Below are 19,563 nucleotides of genomic sequence, written 5' to 3' on the forward strand. Positions count from 1 at the left end.
TCAAAAAGAGGCCTGTGCTATCTGAGTAAAACTTTGTTAAATAAATATAACAGCACCAAACCCTTGCACTGCAGTATTCATCCGCAGGTCTTAAAGCCTTTTATAGCTGTGTTATTACCCCCATTTTACAGATGGGGAGTCTGAATGATAGAGAAGTGATTTTTTTTTTTTTTTTTCCTAAGCATACTCAGAGTGTTGATTGAGAGCTGGAAGGAGAATCTTGGTCTGCTGCTGCTGCTTCCTCTAGCACAAGGTTTTTTTATAATTTAGTGTGCAACAGTTGACCTTGAATACGTTTCATGACAAGTTACTAAGGGCAGAATCTTCAAATGTAATTCCAACTTACATTTGTATACATCAAGTGCTTCCGTGTTCTCTGCAGGGCTAAAATGACTATTTCGAAGATCAAATGCGCTAGTTCACCTCTTTGCGGGGCAAATCTGAACAATAATGAACTGACATTGCGACAGGAACTTTAACCAATATAATTTAAACTGAAATAGTTTGGGGAAAAGAAGGAGAAATGACAATGGCTTCTGCAGTTAACATAGGAATTAGTCATTTTAGAACTAAGACGGTGTTCTAGAGATGATCTGACTTCCATTACTAGGCAAACAACCCCTGACCCTTCCTACGCAGGCCTTAATGGCCCAAAGAAAGCTGAAGTCTTACTTGTATTGCGTTCGCTTATACAAGTGTCAGCATACTCTTACGATAATTTGAGTAGTCTTAAAGTGTATCAAGTGGGTATCAAGAAAAACAGATGTCATGCAGCAATAACTTTGTTCTGTGCTTAACTTTTAATGTGCTTTACTGTTTGTTTGCATCTTCTAATATTTGTACACGTGGCTGCTCGGTTTTCACTAACATTTTGCATGTTTTTTTTATTGGATTTTCCAACCAGTTCCTATCTCTCCTGCAGAAGTATGACCCAGAGCTCTTTCGAATGGCTTTGCCTTGTCTAAGTGCTATAGCTGGTGCCTTGCCCCCTGATTATTTAGATACACGAATTAGGTCAACTTTGGAAAAGCAGACTTCGATGGATCCAGAAGGAAATTTTGATCCCAAACCCGTCAGCACAGCGAAGTGAGTCTCATAAATCATAGTGATTTCCTTTCCTTATGTATTTTTATACAATCCCTTTAAACATTTTTTTCTCCTCTGTAAGGAGAGTTGGCTGGTGACTGACCTTGTAATGATATTAGGACGTTTCAGAAGCAGCGTAGGGATTTTTGCTTCCTCTTCACAGACACTTCACTGCAACATAACCTGTTTACCAGATATAGAACATACTCCTCTCAGCACTGTACAGATGTTAAATATTTTTGCACTATATCTGCAGAGTACGTAGTAAATTCTACACTTACTGTGTACCCGGTTGCCCGATGTTTGACCTACATACACCTGTAATACGTTTGGTACGGTCTCATTATTTAGAGTGTGCCTATGACAAACGGTACGAGCTCATCAAATCTGATAAGTGGTTCAATTGGCCTACTGCCCATCTTTATAAAATCTTCACATAGTTTTGAGAATTGATCTGTCTCAACCTGGTACAGCAAAATAAGCAGATGACGTGTGATGATTCAGCGTAGACTTGGCCTTCCCAGTAACCTTGTGCTTTTAACATACAGATTTCTAACACTTTCGTATTCAAGAACTGAGGGTCACTAGTTGATTCTTGCTGTTGCCCCCCCATCATTATGCAGTGTGAACCATCCCCACTAATATTACCCTATATGAAGAATTACCAGGAAAAGTACCTGTAGGTTATGGTGTAGCAGGTGTTTTTTTGCTGGTGATTTCAGTTGCTAATAAGTTACGTGCTTGCAGATCCCCTGTAAATGCTATTATAGCTCTCATTTGCTCTGTGACATTTCTTCTAAAGGAAATGGAATTGCCAAGCAGGATGTCTTGCCTTCGTAGGGAGGTGAAGCGTTTGGATTAGTGCTGTGTTATACTGACGTTTCTGTTCGTGAGTCAGACTGCGGTAACTTGCAGCCATACTCCTCTTTGTTTACAGCCTCATACTTCCTGAGAAGTTGGAGTATATTGTCAGCAAGTATGCGGAACATTCCCATGATAAGTGGACCTTTGATAAGGTAGGAATTATTTTAAGACTGGCAACTGTCAGAAAAGGACTAGTAAATAATAGCTGGGTAAGTATTGAAGTAAAAACCGGACAGTTCAAGTGATAGGCCCTTGTTCAGAGTGCCTTAATGTCTGCGTATTTCATTAGGGATACGTTGAAGACACCTGTTGCTCAAGACAAGGCATCGAAATTTTTCACTTTTTCAGAGTGGCCAGAATTTATTATTGAGGGGAGTGAAAAAGAGAGACTTGGTTTGGTTTAGATTTTGTTTCTTTCTTTTTTTTTTTTTTTTAAGTAAGAATATATAGATTTTAGCTTCATTTTGCCTGGTGATGATATTTTTGGGCTGAGAGTCAGCTTTACTGAAGCAGCTCTGTGATCTAAGAGAGTACCTGGCAAGTCAAATGTCTTTTTTTTTTTTTTTTTTTTTAGTGTTTTATGATCCTGCGTCAGGACTTTGACTGTCTCAGAGGGCTCAGGTGGAATGACAAATTTTTTTTTTTTTTTTTTTTTTTAATTTCAGAAAACGTAGTTAGAACTTTTCTTTCTTTTTAGCTTTAAGAAGGTGGTTATGTGTTGATTTCCACTATAATTTTCCAAGTGTTCTCTCACTGTCTTGTGTTTCTGTTTCACTACTACGAAATAGCTGTAAGACAAGACAATGTACACTAAGTGATTTTTCGTGTTACAGTGAAACACTTTTTAATGTTACATTTTGCAAATAGACTTTAATGTTAATAAATATAACTTTGAGTTAAATTTGAACAAAATTTTATTTGATTGCATTGTTCAGTTTTTGATAACTATTTTGCAATTGTTTCGTTATGAGCAACTCATTCAATTTTAAACCTCTCAGTCAAGGAAAAAACCAGCGGTGGTGTTAAGGAGTTTATTATGACAATTAATAACAAATCAATAGCGATTTTACAGAATGGTTATATGGAAATAACAATTCTGTTGTTGCGTGGGGCTCTGTAAGGATGTTTATAGAGAAAGGTGTGCGTATATACGGATGTGCAAATATACACACGTTAACCTCGATGATTTTAAGTTAGTATTGTTTAAGGTAAAGGATTCATTGAAGTTACGTTCTTTAATGTTTGATCTGTTACTGTATCATTTTCTTCTCTGTGTTTCTGACTTCAGCCTCCCAGAGAAGAGAGACACTTTTTACCTTAGCCTGTACCATCTTCATGCCTGAGTCTGTCTGAAAGGGGCCAGCGTACATTAGGCTCAGAACTGGTTGCATGAGACCTACTACCCATAGGTGGCACCTGATCTGTCTGGGACGTGTTTTGTCCCAGCGTATCCCCAGGTGGATGCATGCTCTTCTGACAGATATTTCCGTGGCACTGAGTAGCCGTTGGAGTAGATTAGCAGTTTAATAGGACAAAATAAACTGGCCTATTTGCCGTTACTCATCTACATTGTTTTCATCTTATTTTGGTATATTTTTTTTTTTCCAGACTAATAGTGGATGGAAATACGGTGTTTCACTGGATGAAAATATGAAGACTCACCCATTGATAAGACCTTTCAAAACGTTAACTGAGAAGGTAATAAGGATGTTTCAGTTGCAATAATACAGAGTAGATTGATTTCTGTACTTTTTAAACTCATTTCAAACATATGCTATAAAAGGAAGAGAGACCAGCTAGGATTCTTACAGTTAAGGGTAGCAACACCTATATGCTGAAGTGATTGTTTAATTAATCTTACAGCATCTTTTTCGTTAGTCTTCATAACAGGACCGGGCCAATTTGCATTGGTAGTATCGATAGTGTTAAGGCCTTCATGGGTGAGGAATGACTGTCTGCAGCTCCTGGGTTTTAGATGAAAGTGTAATTTAATATATCTGAAGGCAATTTTGTCTCCAAGAAAGATGACAGAAAACTTTAAAGAAAGTGTAGGAGATGCTTCAGTTTAAAATGGAGGAAAAAAACCCATTTAAACTATTTTGAATGCATTTTTAAAATTTTAATTTCTTGACTAGTCACGAATGTCTCCTAGTTGTCAGAACGCTGAACTGAATTTTAATTCTCTTACATATTTTTTCAATGATTCATTGGGTGACTCAAATAAGTCAGTTACATTTGTCCTTCTTTACCACACTTTCCCTGTTCAAATAATAAAATTGGCAAAAATCGAGAGGGATTGGAAAGGTTCAGCTTCCCAAGGTTTGTAAACTGCTTTGAAATCTCTGGAGAGGAGCTGAAGAGTTATTGATTGAGTTGTTATTAAAGCATTTCAAAGAGAATTCTCTGAATTGTCTCAGTTTACAACTTTACAACCTAAAAATCAGGTCTTTCCATAAAAACTATCATGTTAAGTAACTGTCATAAAAATTCTTTCTTATGGTAAGAACTGAAATAGTTTTATTAGGTTTATTTGAGAAGTCTTAATATGACATTCCCACAGTTTTCTTTGCCACTACTTTTCAGATTTTCTATAACACCTTTACTTTTCAAAGGAGTGTGGAATACAGGTTGTTCCCTCATTTTTTTATCAATTATTCTTTCTTCAAAGGAAAAGGAAATTTATCGTTGGCCTGCCAGAGAATCACTGAAAACCATGTTGGCCATGGGGTGGAGCCTGGAAAGGACCAAGGAAGGAGGAGAAGCAATAATGTATCAGCGTGAAAATGAAAAGCTCCGCAGCATATCTCAGTCTAGCCAGGTACGATGGAATTGCTTAGATTTAGAAAGCAAATGGCTTGTCTGCTAATTTACTAATGATAATGTACAAAGTTTACTTTAATTTTATATTCTTTTTAATGAAAACAACTTAGTGTTAGAGTTCCGAGATTGGAATTCGTGTCGCTATAGTAAAAACTGTGCAGTAGCACTGAAGAAGGGATCACAAGAAGACAAAAACTTTTAAGTCAATAAGGATGTCAGAGACAATAACTATTCTTTTTCTCAGAAGACCTGACGAGTTTTCATATAGTCATTCAAGGAATACATGGCAGAGTATTTATTTTATTTTATAATAAGTCAAACAAAATAGCCTGAAATGGGCTTTTATCAAGATTACAGTTATGACTGACAAATAAATTGCACATTTAATACTTTTTATTAAATCTACATGCAAAATTTGCAGGTAATTATATAGTACCTAGATAGAGACTGGGTTTTTTATTTGTAATCTTTTTATAAGCTCGTTGAGATGACTGCTCATTATGTCTGTGTCTTGGAGGGGGAAAGATGTTTAAAACTGCAAAGTGTTGAGGAAATTTTATTGTACCCCTTGAGGTGAATTAAAAACACATTTGCGCTTAAATAATGAGCAACGCTTTGGGCAGAGTCCTACCACCGTAAGTGGTTCTGCAGGGAGTCCACAAAGATGCGACGTGAGTTTATTCTTTATATACACTCGCACCAGCGCTGATCCTGTGAGCATCAGACGCCTGAAGCGTGTGTTGGGTTCATTCCCCAGCACCAGCTTTACTCACCAGAAGAGGCCCCTGAGCGCTCCGCTACAAGACAATGCTTCAGCATTTCTTACCTCTTCACTTCGCTCCCACAGAGGGAGTCGTTCTGCCTCTGGCATCTCTCTGCTTCCACCGGCTGAACCTGTTCTGCGGTAGGGCCTTCCTGGCAAAGAAGGTGCACAAGAAAGACACGATTGGGTAGAGGATTTCAGTATGTGATTGAAATCACTGATTTACAGGTGACCGTTCACATCTAACATGTGCCTGTAGGTTTGTTGCACTGGAGCTCCCACAATTTAAACATTTAAAGACTGCATAATTGTATCACACTCCTCCTTTTAGCTAGTCCATAAATTCCGTGAGACAATAACCTATTTAAACTTATTGTTGTGATGTCTGGTCTTTAGTATATGGTTCATTCAGGCTGTTGCTACACTGTTCTGTCATGTTTTGAAGGCACATTTTGTGTGCCTCAGGACTGGTCTCCTCTCTTAGGCTGAAAAGTAGAGTTCTTAGCAACTTGCCATCTGTTGTGAATAGAGAGATGGAAGTATCTGTAGCAACCTTATTTCCACATCAGCAGATGTATTCTGTTAATCATCCTGTGTACCTCCAGCACATTGGGGGGAAAAAAAAAAGGTGAACAGTTTCTACAAGGCAGTGTAAAAATATGAATGGCATTGCTCTAATCAGATCAACAGACGTGTAATTGAGTATTTGATTCTTTTATCTGAAAATAATTCTCTTTTTTTCCTGCAGGGGAATGGGTATAGCCCAGCACCACTTGATCTCTCTAATGTGGTGCTTTCTAGAGAGCTTCAGGTTTGTATTTGTGTTTTGCATATGTTGTGCTGGAAAGAATTAATAGATTTGAGGTTTTATTATTAATCGGTTGAAGTTTTTGGGGTTTATGAGTGTATTTGTGACTGTGGCTATTGTAGACAGGAGTATGCCATACTATATACACATTTATCCCATTGGTGCTTCCTGAGTTCCTAGAAAAAGTTACCACGAAGCTTGGGAAGGGGCTGTAATCACCACGTGTATGCTTTGCCTGTGCTGACTTCAGCTGAGCGTAGAAGTGAGATTTAATTGTGATGTTTCTTTTCCACAAGAGCAGAGGCTTTGCTCAAGACTGTAAAATTATGTAGAATTACAGAATTTTTATTTGTCACCTTTTAATTTTGCATCTTGTTTATTCTGATGGTAATGTAGGGAATGGCTGAGGTAATGGCAGAAAACTACCATAATATATGGGCCAAAAAGAAGAAAATGGAGTTGGAAAGCAAAGGTAAGCCAGAATCCTATGAAACACACACACACAAAAAGACAAGGAAAATGAGGGAGAAGAAACTGTCCGAGAGAAGGCAGTGTAAGACAATCAAAATTGAATCGTTCTTTTTTGTACTTGAAGCAAAATAAATCTTACAGTAGAAAAACTTACAGTTCTTTCAACTTAATAAAGGTGGAGGTAGTCATCCTTTATTGGTACCTTACGACACTCTGACAGCCAAGGAGAAGTCACGGGACCGTGAAAAGGCGCAAGAGCTGTTTAAATTCCTTCAAGTCAATGGTATCATCGTATCTCGGTAAGTTCCACATTTTTTCGTATATTCGCTTACATTCAGTGCACAAACCACGCTGACTGTCCTCACCTCAGTGCAGTCTGTTAGCTAGTAATTACCGCTTGGCAGATCTTTTGTAAATCAGAGGCCTTGTTATATTTACGGTCAGAAAGACCCTTCTGGAATAGTGTAGGCAGGTAACATTTTTAATAAGTACGTGATCACAGCAAATAGAAAATGCAGCACTAGTGTAATTGGACAAGCACATGATTCAAAACTTCTAAATTAGCAGCCAGCAGTGTCAGTACGGATCATGGGAAAATAAATCCGAGGTCTGGTACTGAAACACATATATGTAGAAGTGCTTTTTAATCCAGTTTGTAGGAAAAATGTTGGTCTGAGATCTGGGAAGCAGTAAGACGAAGTGGCTGTTTGTAGGCATTTCATTCTGAACCTCAAGCAGAAGCACAGACTTCATTGCTTGTACTCAACTTGAGTTGCTGCATGGGAAATTAAGCTGGCCTGTGGCGATTTACACTGTCAGTGAAATTAAAATCTTTTCTTATGCTCTATCTTTGGCTTTATATGATGAAATTGCAAGGTACTGTAACTATCATCTTTTATTGCCTGTGAAACACTTGACCACAAGGAAAACTTCAATTTTTCTGGCATTAAGCATTTTTGTAAACTAAACTGTATTCACGACCAAAGTTTTCTGTGTATGCACAGAATCAGATCTTGTTTTGATTTACTTTTGCTTTACAAATCTGTCTCTCTCGTGAAAGTATGCACTCAGAAATATATACAAATGGGTTATTAGGATCTGCAAAAGATAACTTTATTGGTTTCAACAATTAATAACATTTCTTAAGATATGAGAAGGCAGGTCTAGACACAGGTTTCTGCATTACTACAGAGAAAAATTCCCTCCTGCCACATATGTAGGCTGTCAGCCTGAAACCAAATCGTAGGTGTGTCACCACATGGTTTTACAGCCTCCATGACTGCTTTAGAGCCATTGCCTGAGAGAAGCAGGTGTAGTTCCTGCAGATCAGTGGTCCTTTGAAACACTAACAGAGCTGATCAAATGTTGGTTTTTAGCATCGCTTTGCAGCTGCGTCTCTCTGGGTTAGGGAAACCGTGTTTTCAGCGTTAAACTAACCGGACAAGTCAACTTGAAAAAGCCTGTTCAAGCTCTTTATGGGGTATGGGCAGCGAGTTTGCAGTAATTGTCTAGATTGGGATGAAACAAGATGACCATTTTCTCAGTGTTTTCTTCAGATGAATATGTGCATCTTTTAAGTATATATAAAATCTTTTGAAGTACTGATTGCAGTTATTCCATTTCCAGAATGTCACTCTCAAAACCGTTGCACTGATCATTAAAACATGAAAATTCTTTATAATTGGAAACGTATAGGCGGCACAGTGTGTGTACTTTACATAAACCATCTGCCTCTGTTTTGATTTTTCTCCTCTTTCTTTGTTGAGAACACTTTTGAAGCACTTTCGGGTGTTTACGACATACAGATAAATCTCTCGGGCCTTACTCAAGTATATACTAGAAAAAACGTGGTATTTTGTTAGGTATTTTTAAACCTCTACAAATTCATTTGTGGTTGCCTTTGTTATTTAACAGAACTAAAAACGTTTTTCAATATTTAGGAAAGTATATGTAATCTCTTAGCAACCATGACTTACTATAAACACAAAAAGAGAATCTTTACAGTGATCTCACTGAAAATGCAGGTAAATACTTAGTTGCGTTATCCTCTGCGAGAGTGAGGCAGCAGGAGGTGCCTGTCAACCACACAGAGTTGTTCATATATGCCAAATGATTTGATTCCACATGTGATATATTAATTAATAGGAGATCATGAAAGTATATAAACTAAGACTCTTCAGACAGTTTGGTTTTGATTTTTTTTTAATGAGTGAAACTGTAAGATGGAAGCTTAGAATCCTTTCACGTTTATGTGTAAAATGGGATTGGAACATATTTCTTGGTTTCCTGGTTCTGTTCCCCCAGACTATAACCATTCCTCTCCTCTTACCTGTGTTCTGACTTGGTCAAGAACATACACTTTAGTATTAGATGATTTTGTTGTTAAAACTTCTGCTGCATCAATCTTCTCCCACAAAATTACTCTTTTCCTTGCGTTCACCTCATAGCTGTTTTTCAATTGCTAGTCTCGTCTTCCATTTGTTCTCCCTAACTTCCTCCTGCATCAGTGCTAAGGAACCTCAGGACCAACGATAATTTCCTCCGTACTACAACAGTGGGTCCGGCAACATTCCTTCTTTCTTGTTCCTTTCTTGCTTTTGCCTCGGTGCCACAGAACACCAGTTCCTCCCTTCTTCCCTACTTCTGACACACTGTTCAACCCCTCTGTATTCTTCACATCTCTTTTTAGCCAGGTCGTTTTCTCTAATTGAGAAAGGGAGAGTCTTCCTGTCTACTACTCCTTGAGTACAGAAGCAAATGAAGTAGCCGTTATGGGTAAGCAGAGGCTTCCCTTAATGGTACTCAGTTACTTCCTCACTTGAGAAGCCGATGAGATGTCCGAGCTGTAGGCCACCATCTATCAACCGAAAATCTGGACTAAATATATAGTTTAGTCCTCTAAATGTTGGAATAAAGAGACTAGGAAGAAGCTGCAAACTAAATGTACAAGAAAACCTCAAGAAAATGAAGGAAGAAATAATGACTTGTAAAAACAAATATGTCTGAAAACAGAATAAATAAAAAAAATCTATAAACTTATATGACTTCAAAAAAAAGGAAAAATATGCCGGTTCACGTTCTGAATGACAAGGCATAATGCAGCCTTAGCAATTTTGTGGAATGAACCCTTAGCGATAGAGGGGAGCGTTTGGCTGCCTTTCAGAGGAATTTTCATGAGCTGGAGCAACGTGCTGACAGAACTGTTGTGGAATTGAGCAGAGGTGCTGTACCTGGTAGGGAATAACCCCAGGAACAGGGACCTTGAGCCTGGCAGCATCTATGCAGAATGAATCTGTGAATCAGGAGCGTGGTCTTGTGCTGCCGAAGGCTGGCTGCATGCTAGGCTGTATCAGTACGTGTGGTCCGCTGGTTGATGGCGGTGAAGTTTTCCCCTTCCATTTTGTAATCATGAGGTTATATCAGGAGTATGTTGCCCAGTCTCTGGTTCACCAGTGCTAAGGTAGACACTGAGAAAAGAGTTAATCCAGTGGAGGAGCACTGAGATGTTTCAGAGATTGGCATGCACGTCATGCCAGGAGAAGCTGTGAGGAGAGGATTTTGTCAGCGTTAAAACAGAAATCTACAGTGAGATTTTACCACTGTCTTTAACGACTTATTGCAGGTGATAGGGATGATGAGGTCAAACACTATCTCCTCAAAACCAGCAAGTTGTTACAGGGGAAATTCCAGTTAGATATATGAAAATATTTCATCCTTACAGTAGGCTCTCCAGAGTCATTATGAAATTTTTTGATCCTTGAAGATACTCAGTTCGTTATTGGACAAGGTTCTGAGCAACCTGATCTAACTTTGGATTTGGCTTTGCTTTGAGATGGGACTTGGATCAGATGACTTTCAGAGGATTTTTCCAACTTAAATTTTTCTGTGATCCTAAAGAATTTTAGAGTTTCAGCGAGGTAGGTCTTAATTATCACTAAAATAAAATCTATTTTAAATCTAGTCACAGCAAACCACGCATGTTTTTATTGCTCTTTAATATCTTGCATGCACCAGCCATGATTTTATAATGAATTTATCTCAAAGAATAATACATGCCTCTTTAGAAAGTATCACATACAGAAATTTTTAAATACTTTGAATATCCTGGTAGTTTGTGACTTGCATTTAGGTTTTCCTTCATAGCTAAAGTCATGTTGACTTCAGTCTCATAAAATTCAAGGACAAAAATGAAGTTTAATAGTGAATAATGAAATGAAATTTAGTACTTAGACTGATGTTGTAAAACTGTAATTACTGACTTCCAAAACATTTCGTACTTTAATTTGCCAGCCGTAGAAATTGAGTGGCCAGTGCATTGCTCTGTTAGATTTAAATGGAATTCATTTGTACCTTGTGAAGGTCTTACCCTAAAATACATATATTTTGGATATTATATTAGCTATTCTAAGTGCTATTATACCTCTTAGAAAAACGTGAACTGATTTTAAAATTACTTACTATGTAGCTGTTAACGAAGTGTTGCTCTAGAAGGTCATTTTCTCCTACTTATGAAAATTTACCATAATTTAAAACATAATGAAGAACGAAATGCTTCAGAGTACTGCTATCGTTTGTACTACTAATGCTATTTATCGTAATGCTTTCTAATTCAGGGGGCTGAATGATATGGACTTGGATGCTTCGTCCATGGAAAAGAGGTTTGCCTTTAAGTTTCTGAAGAAAATTTTAAAATATGTTGATTCTGCTCAAGAGTTTATTGCACATTTGGGTAAGCTGCAGACTTTATTTTGAACATAATAAGAATTGTTGATATTTAAATATTTGGATTAATATGTTTAAATTTGTAGTGACCACTATTTTTATTGCATTTTTTAAAAACCTGCAGGTTTAAAAAAAATGCAGATTGAATTCTTGGACATCTGGTACTAGCTCAGCTGTTTCTGCTGTTTTATTTGTATTTCAGCAAAACTAAGTTTGCAAGGATTTATCAAAGAGCTGTTGTGTTAGTTATTATAAGACAACTTCTTATTCGTGTCTGCTTTAATTGTATCCTTGCAGAAGCCATTGTAACCAGTGGAAAAACTGAAAAATCTCCGCATGAGCAAGAAATAAAATTCTTTGCCAAAGTGAGTGATACAGTGTTTCAAATAATGCACGTATGCATTCCGTTATACTGAACATGCAAATTTGTAATATTAGACTGCTTTTGAGTTAATAGAAACTTGTCCTTCCCAGTTTTTTTCATGGTAAGCATTAATTAAATGTTGTTAACAAATATTTCAAAATATTTCAATATATTTGCTGGATTTCAATATTTCAAAATATTTCAATATGTTTGCTGGATTTCGATATTTCAAAATATTTTCAAAATTTTTATCTGCTTCTACATGAGAAAGCATAGAAAAGGCAGCTTATTTATTAAATGAAATTAAATGTATGAATTATTTTTGAAAATTTTTGCTTTGGTATATCACTGAAGTGCATAGTATCATTTAATTAACAGGAAGAAGTACTCCTATGCATAGTAATGTCATACACCTTTGCGTACCTAGTAAGAAAAATGTTGATGATAATCAGATTTGAAGTAAGGAACCTTTAGGATTTAATTTAGGATCTTGAGACAAAAAAACCCAAGCCCTCTCCCCCTCCTCCTTTATATCTGTACTAGATAATTATGTAAATAGTGGAGGGGAAGAGTCCTCTTGAGTGATATTTGTCCTCAGTGATATTTGTCACTGAGAAGATTAACACTGCAATATTAGATCCAAAATAGATAGATCTCTGTAACTGTTTATTATTCACGTAACTTTTAAGTAAAATTGTAATGTTTATTTTGAATGTGTCTGAAATGAGAAAATACGACTGTTACAGAACTAAAATTCTTTGAATGCTCTTTGACCAGCCAGAGGATTGTTGCTACATTTACCATTGTGCTCTGTGAAAACTACCTTTTGTATCTGTATTTCTTAGGTTCTTTTACCACTAGTTGATCAGTACTTTACAAACCACTGCCTCTACTTCCTGTCTTCTCCGACAAAATCACTCAGTAGCAGTGGATATGCATCAAATAAGGAGAAGGAAATGGTAGCAAGGTAAGTAAAAAATTAAGAGAGGAGGTTTCGGTGTGTACAATTGAAGGTCTCAGATTAAAGAGAAAGATCAGTTTCCACAGGTAGTGAATAGTTTATTCTCTATCAGAGTGGCAGTGAGTGAATCGAATTCCTCGTTTTAGTATTCTTAACTTATTAAAGAAGTAGAAATAAGTACAAATACTAGTTATATATATTACAATATATAATTATGGATGATTCAATCAAAAACATTAATAAATGAATCTGTGAGCGATGGAATTAATATAACTTAGTTTCAGATGAGTTTGTGTTTCATTGTTGATGGCAGTTGAATCTTATCCTGCTGTCATATAAAGAGTCCCACATTTAAATTTTTAGATACCAAAAAATGTGAAAGTACCACGATACAGCTTTTTTAGGGGAAATTATGGTTTCTCCCTTCTTTACAAAATAACCTCTGAACACGCACAAAAATTGCTGGAATTTAAGTTGCCTCTTAATTTATAATGTGTTGCCGCTACAAAAATATTACTCTCATTTATCTGCAATTAACATGTAAAAATGAATATTTAATTTGTTTTTAACTATGACTGTAATCTAACATTTGTTGTCAATATTTTTCCTCCCCCTTAAATGTGTTCAGCCAGTTATTTTCTTTTGGAAATTTTGTAGCATAAAATTTCAAACTGTATTTTATTCTCATGCATTCTTACTTTAATTGTCAGTTTCTCAAACTTCTTTTGCTTTCCTTCACTATGTTCACCACAGCTGACTACTTTTTCTAACGGAAGAGTAGATAGAACATTTGAAAGTAAAGGTTACTTTCATTGTTCCGTAAGATCAGGCCTGGCGTGAACTTTCTAGATTTCATTCTTCAGTTTATCTTCCAGCGTGTTTTTGCATTTCTCTAAAGTACTACTGCCTTTTTGTTTCCATCTTCTAGGTGGGTGGTGGTCATTGCATAGCAGTTGCCTAGACTCTGCCTTACTGAGCTTTCAGATACATTATACACAAATGTGCAGGATAGTCCTCCAGCGGCTGGGGAAGTCAGCTCAGATTCAGGAGGATGGAGGTGTCATTTCACTTCATTTCATGTCAAGCTTCCTCCCTAAATACTCCTGTTACTTCCCTAAAGTCAGTCTGATCAGCTCAGTAAAGCTAGAAGGACTCTTCCTAGGTTGTACGGAATGCCTTTGCCAAGGCACGTGAACGGATTTAGATGTCTAGCCTGCATATTTGCTCTTATAAAGTCTGAAATATCTTATAATCCTTTATCCGTATAGTAGAGGTTTAGTGTTTCCTCGCTATTGTGAAGATAACGACGGCAATCTGTTTTTAGTAAAAGGCCGTACCAATTCCAAAGGTGTTTATGTTTCAGGATTCATCTCATCCTTTATTTATTTACAAAGGATATCTTTGCAAATTGTTGTAAATAGTAGGAAGATTTGTAACATTCCTTTCCTGCAGAATGCCGAGTAAAACACAAAAATGTTACTCAGTTTTTCTTGTTCCTACCAAAAAATTGTTTTATTTGGCAATAATAGACATAAAGAATGACTCAACCATATAATAGGCAATTGTTCCTCATTTCGAGTCATCTCTGAAGTAGTGAAGCTTAGAAAATGAGCGAATTCAGAAGCTTCAAAAAGTTGTTCTGCTTAATGCAGTTATTTGACTGACTGTTATCATCATGATTCCGAATAGACTTGCCAGGAACTATGTTGTGTTTTCTTTTTCGTATTCCTGCTACACTTCACATTCTAAATAACTCTTAATCTGTGTCTTGTCTTGCTTTTTCTGTTCCTTTCTGCTTTAGCCTGTTCTGCAAACTAGCTGCTCTTGTTAGACATAGGATCTCACTTTTTGGTAAGTTGTTAAGAAAGATCTCAACCAAGTTAAGGATATAAAGAATGTATTACCATTGCTTCTATCTTACCTGAAAATTTTCTTAGGCTATAGGCAAAACTTTATATTATAATTTAATATTATAATTTCAAATTATGCCTAAACTTCCAGTACAATTAGTGAGTGCTTTGAGTGTGGCTCTAAAGCTAACAGTGAATAGAAGATGTCACGTGTTGGAGCGTGGAAGAAATAGCAGTTTCTAGGATGTTCAGACTTCTCTTAAAAAATCTCACGCCTTGCAGTTACGTTTAGCTTTTCAAAAGTCATCTTACACTAATGGTTTTAATTTCTATCATCCAACTGTTGGATCCACTAGATTAATTTGTCAATAGGCTAGGGGGATGTGTGTGGGGGGAAACTATAACGTTTTCAAAGGTATTGCTAAGAAAATGATGAAAGAAACATAGGTACTACAAGATACAAAGCTCAGAATTTGGCAGGATCAAGTGATGAAAATGAGCCGTAAGGAGACACTAGTTGTTCCTTTTAGTTCTTGAACAGAACTGGACTTAAGAAATTGAAAGTTAGTTCTAGAACCAGACCTAACTCCTCCTCCAGTGACCCAGGGTGGGAGACACATCATGTCTTGTTCAACTGTGCATCTTTGATAATGACGTTTTGGTTAGGTTATCCTGCATTTTCTGTACTGGTGTGCTCTCATCGCATCTCTGTCTAACCAGGGAGCGACTCTGCTACGATGGTGAACTGCCTGCACATCTTAGCTCAGTCTCTCGACACACGGTAAGTTTGCCACATTTGTACAGCTACCCACTACCTAGGTGTTGCAGAGCTTTTCAGGAGCTTTTGGATTGTTTCTGTATTTTTTATTCCTTATTTGTAATTAATGATATTAGCAGTAGCAATAATTCAGATATTGAGCTCCGTATTAGCAGGTTTTGTCTAAGGGGATTCATATGCATTTTTCTGTTCAATGCTTGTCATTGAAACATTGAAAACTTCTGGCACTTTTTCCAAGGGCATTTGAAGACTTTATTGGGAGATTTGGAACTGCAAGTATTTATACCTATAGATGTTGAGACAGTTTAGTGTATACTGGAAAATTTGGCATTAGAAGTATGCAGGATGTATTTGCTAACTTTTACTGTTTACCATTGAAATATTTACGTAGAGTGAAACACAGGCCAGGGTAGTTTTCTATTTTGAGCTGTTTTCTGGCCTGGTTATGTTACACAGCAACCTGACAACAAACTCATTGTGAATAACAGCACTGAAAGCTTCATCAAGGGGGTGGAGAAGAATGCAGAATAATCAAGGAATGGGGCTGTGGTGCTGGTATTGCAGTTGCATTTTCTAGATGGAGAGTGCTTTGAAGAGAGGTGAGCATGTCTCCTGGCTTGCATACCTAGGACTATGGCTCCCATAAAAATTTAGGGATTAAGAGTTACTGTTCTTGAGCATAGCGTACGATGGAGCTTTCTCACCACCTATGGAGTTTGCTGAGAAGGCATTACCTTATCTGAAGGCAGATCACAAAACTGGAAGTACAAGACCGAGGAAGCAAGCTCTTTGTTGTTGTTATTTTGTATGATATACTCCAAGCTCATTGTTGATGTTGCTGTGTAGATGTGATTGTGCTTTTCAGGTCATAATGTAAAGATCACCGATACCTGTGTGTGTCCTCAAAGGCTGATAGAATGTGACTAACAGGTACTGATATATCTATACAATTACTAAAGATCAATGTACAGTTAGTATTTTCCCCCCTATTTTTTTCAGAACTGTTATGAAATCAGGATCTGAGCTTGTTAAAGCTGGATTGCGTGCCTTTTTTGAAAATGCAGCTGAAGACCTGGAAAAAACTTCAGAAAATCTTAAACTTGGAAAATTTACCCATTCACGAACGCAGCTTAAGGGTGTTTCACAGAATATCAATTATACTACAGTAGCATTGTTACCAATCCTAACATCAATTTTTGAACATATTTCACAATATCATTTCGGAATTGATTTACTTTGTAAGTATTTTCTTTTATTTTTGAAGTTTATTGTGTTATAATAGTACAAGCGCTTTTTCATAATGATTAATGAATTTAAAGGATGAAAATCTCTTTTCAGTAACACACATTTCCACCATTAAATCTGAAATCATCTGCATGATACCTTATTTCTAGTGCATGTTTAAAAGTAATACTCAGGAAGTTTCAAGTTAATTATGTACAGCATTTCTCCAAACATTTGGAGAGAGAAATTAAAATTTCCCCTGAAGTGCTGTCTTACCAACCGTATGGATGAAACTAGTTTCCTTTAGAAAATTTAATTACACTTATTTCTGCTACATATTTTTTCTTCATTTGATTAAAGGCAACAATTCATTCCTTGTATTTTTTTCTTCCACTTGAAAACCATTTTAGTTCCTTTAATTTAAATTTTCCTTATTTTTAGCATCATATGGTTTAAAATTACTGAAATGCCTCCTAGAGATTCAGCAATATGCTGTTCCAAATTTTGGTACATATTTAGGTGGTCACAGTTCCAAAGCAGAAGATAATTCAAAAATTGAAAACTGTGAAAAGACTTTCTTTAAAAAAGGGGAGCCTTTAGATCATGTTCCAGTGGTTTTGCGCACAGATTGATGTGGTTTAGCTTAAAATTGTACTCTGTGAGTGTGATAACCTGCAATAACTGTAAGCCTCTTAGAATGTCTGATGAGCTGTTATTTCTTGGAATGAATGTAGATGTTGTACCAGGTATCAGAGAAATTGAAGATAAGTAACACGTGTGGAGTAGTGACAGCCTGAACTGTTCAGTGAGGCATACGCTACATGTTTTAGACATCATTTATCAGATTGCATAGAACAGTTGTTTAATATTTAGAAAGTAGTCCTTTGTTCAAAAAATACTGATAATCTACTTCTTATTTTCTTCTAGTGGATGATGTACAAGTTTCATGTTATCGAATTCTTTGTAGCCTCTATTCCCTTGGGACTGGGAAGAACATCTATGTCGAAAGGTATTGAGTGAAAAACTGAGCATGTAAAATTTTCTTTTCCTTAGGATTTTGTTTAGGTAATAAAGCAGTTTGAAGGAAGGGTGAATCTGAAACTGCAAGTGTGTTTAAAATACACTTTAGTTGGGTTGTAGTTGCCTGTGTAACTGTATTTGCCTATAGAACTCTGTATCTTAGAGTTGAATTCCACACAGGCAAAAAACCAACCCAAAACTTATGCTGCATATGGCAGTATATCTGCAGGGAGTTTATTTTTCCCACAGGGAAAGCTAGATTTTTCCATGGGTTGACATTAAGGTTCCCAAAGTTTGGCTCCTGCGTGTTGCTGTGGTACGCAGGCTGAGCACTAAGCAGGCTGTGTCTGTCTTGCACCTAAGTCTATACAGTGTTCTCAGAATAGTTGTGCCTGAACATAAATTCCTGAGCATATGTAAAGCCTTTTGACAGCCTTTAGAAAGGAAACCACTTCACCAGTTACTTGCATTTTAAAAAGAGTAGGGTCTGCAGTTCCTTTAAGTGTGTAGTTGCTGTGATTTGTTCCAAGCCCTGGATTTAGGTCCTGTTCCATTAAAAGATGCTCAAATCCGTATGTGCTCAAATCTGTATGGAAGGAGAACCCTAATCGTTGGTCTGTCTATCGCAAGAGAGGAGCTTAGGTAATCATAAACCTTCCTTATGCTTCTGAAGATTTTAGGTTAGGAGCTTTTCATGATCTTTTGTATAATGAAAAGTTTAATATCCACAGGGCTTGAGATAGAGATGAAACTGGAAGAAATACAACTCTAGTCTGGTTAGCAGAGACTTTGCCTAATATCCAGAGATGCAAAGAGCAGTCTGGTGGACAGACTCTCCTCCCGCTCTGCATGCTTGTACATGTGTGCACAAGCTCATTCTGGTGTGTGTCCAGATTCGTACATCCACCACTAAATTACAAAGCTATAATCTTCCTGGGCTTGAAAGTCTTAAATCCTCTTTGACACAGTTCTGATAAGCCAAATAGGAAGTGCCCTACTCTAACTAGCAGTCAGGGTCTTCTCATGAGAAATGTGATTGTGTTTGAGTTGTCTTGCAACTTGCACAGGCCTCCAGCTGATTGTCAAGAGCTTTAAGCACTGGACAGTGACGTGAAATGTCAATGTTAGCACCGTCACCTTTTCCTACGGCAGCCGTCGTCTTAGAAGGGAAGAGTGATCTGATCCAGTACCTCTGAGGAAGTGAATTAGTCTTCTGACGCTGTGAGAGGTTTCCAGCCCTGGGTTTCATTTAGTTTGGATTTCACTAGACTCACTCAGGCTCTGAAATTAAGGCTGTAGGTAGACATCAGTGTCTAGGTGGGAGGCAGGATTTCAAACACACTGCTCAATATTTCAGCAAAACTTGCAAGAGAGTGATTGAGCTGACTTGAAGAGTTGCTCAAGTCAATGCTCGTATTTAGGATCAAAGCACAGTTTTTCTCCTAGTGAATTCTAGCAGGGACAGGAAGAAGTTTCACCATCAATTCCAGGATGAGTCATAGTTCACTCTTCATAGCCGAGTATTATTTTTCAAGTCTGAAATAGTTCAGCTGATTCTACAAGACTCCTGGCTGCTGGGGCTCAGGATTAATACTAAGTTGGATTGCTGCTGCCTTGTTGTGACCAACTTTCATTGTCAAGGGCTTTCTGTTTTGTACAAAGAGTGTTCAACTTGTTTAGAATGCTGGAGATTTATTTGTGGACCTTTCTTCTCTGAATCTCTCTGTGGTTCCTGGATGTTGAGGGCTGGATGCAAAATGCAGTAGTCCTTGACTACTTTGAGCCCTAATGCTCTCCTGGCAGGTGTAGTATTCCTGCTTGAAGCATATGAA

General features: G+C 37.2%; 1 protein-coding gene across 1 annotated transcript in view; it reads left to right on the top strand.

The window, feature by feature from the left end:
* The window catches only part of RYR3 (ryanodine receptor 3), a gene marked incomplete at both ends in the record, with an annotated part of 117,924 nt that overhangs the window by 65,143 nt on the left and 33,218 nt on the right, over positions 1-19,563 (top strand). Inside the window, 14 exons of the mRNA XM_010139358.1 lie at positions 923-1,086; positions 2,024-2,102; positions 3,559-3,648; positions 4,619-4,768; positions 6,282-6,344; positions 6,738-6,813; positions 6,988-7,111; positions 11,426-11,541; positions 11,832-11,899; positions 12,744-12,865; positions 14,661-14,710; positions 15,430-15,490; positions 16,487-16,725; positions 17,639-17,720. Coding sequence (XP_010137660.1) covers positions 923-1,086; positions 2,024-2,102; positions 3,559-3,648; positions 4,619-4,768; positions 6,282-6,344; positions 6,738-6,813; positions 6,988-7,111; positions 11,426-11,541; positions 11,832-11,899; positions 12,744-12,865; positions 14,661-14,710; positions 15,430-15,490; positions 16,487-16,725; positions 17,639-17,720 — 1,484 coding nt within the window. The remainder of the gene's footprint in view (positions 1-922; positions 1,087-2,023; positions 2,103-3,558; positions 3,649-4,618; positions 4,769-6,281; positions 6,345-6,737; positions 6,814-6,987; positions 7,112-11,425; positions 11,542-11,831; positions 11,900-12,743; positions 12,866-14,660; positions 14,711-15,429; positions 15,491-16,486; positions 16,726-17,638; positions 17,721-19,563) is intronic.

This window comes from Buceros rhinoceros, unplaced genomic scaffold, assembly GCF_000710305.1.
Source record: "Buceros rhinoceros silvestris isolate BGI_N320 unplaced genomic scaffold, ASM71030v1 scaffold15077, whole genome shotgun sequence".
Lineage (NCBI taxonomy): Eukaryota > Metazoa > Chordata > Aves > Bucerotiformes > Bucerotidae > Buceros > Buceros rhinoceros.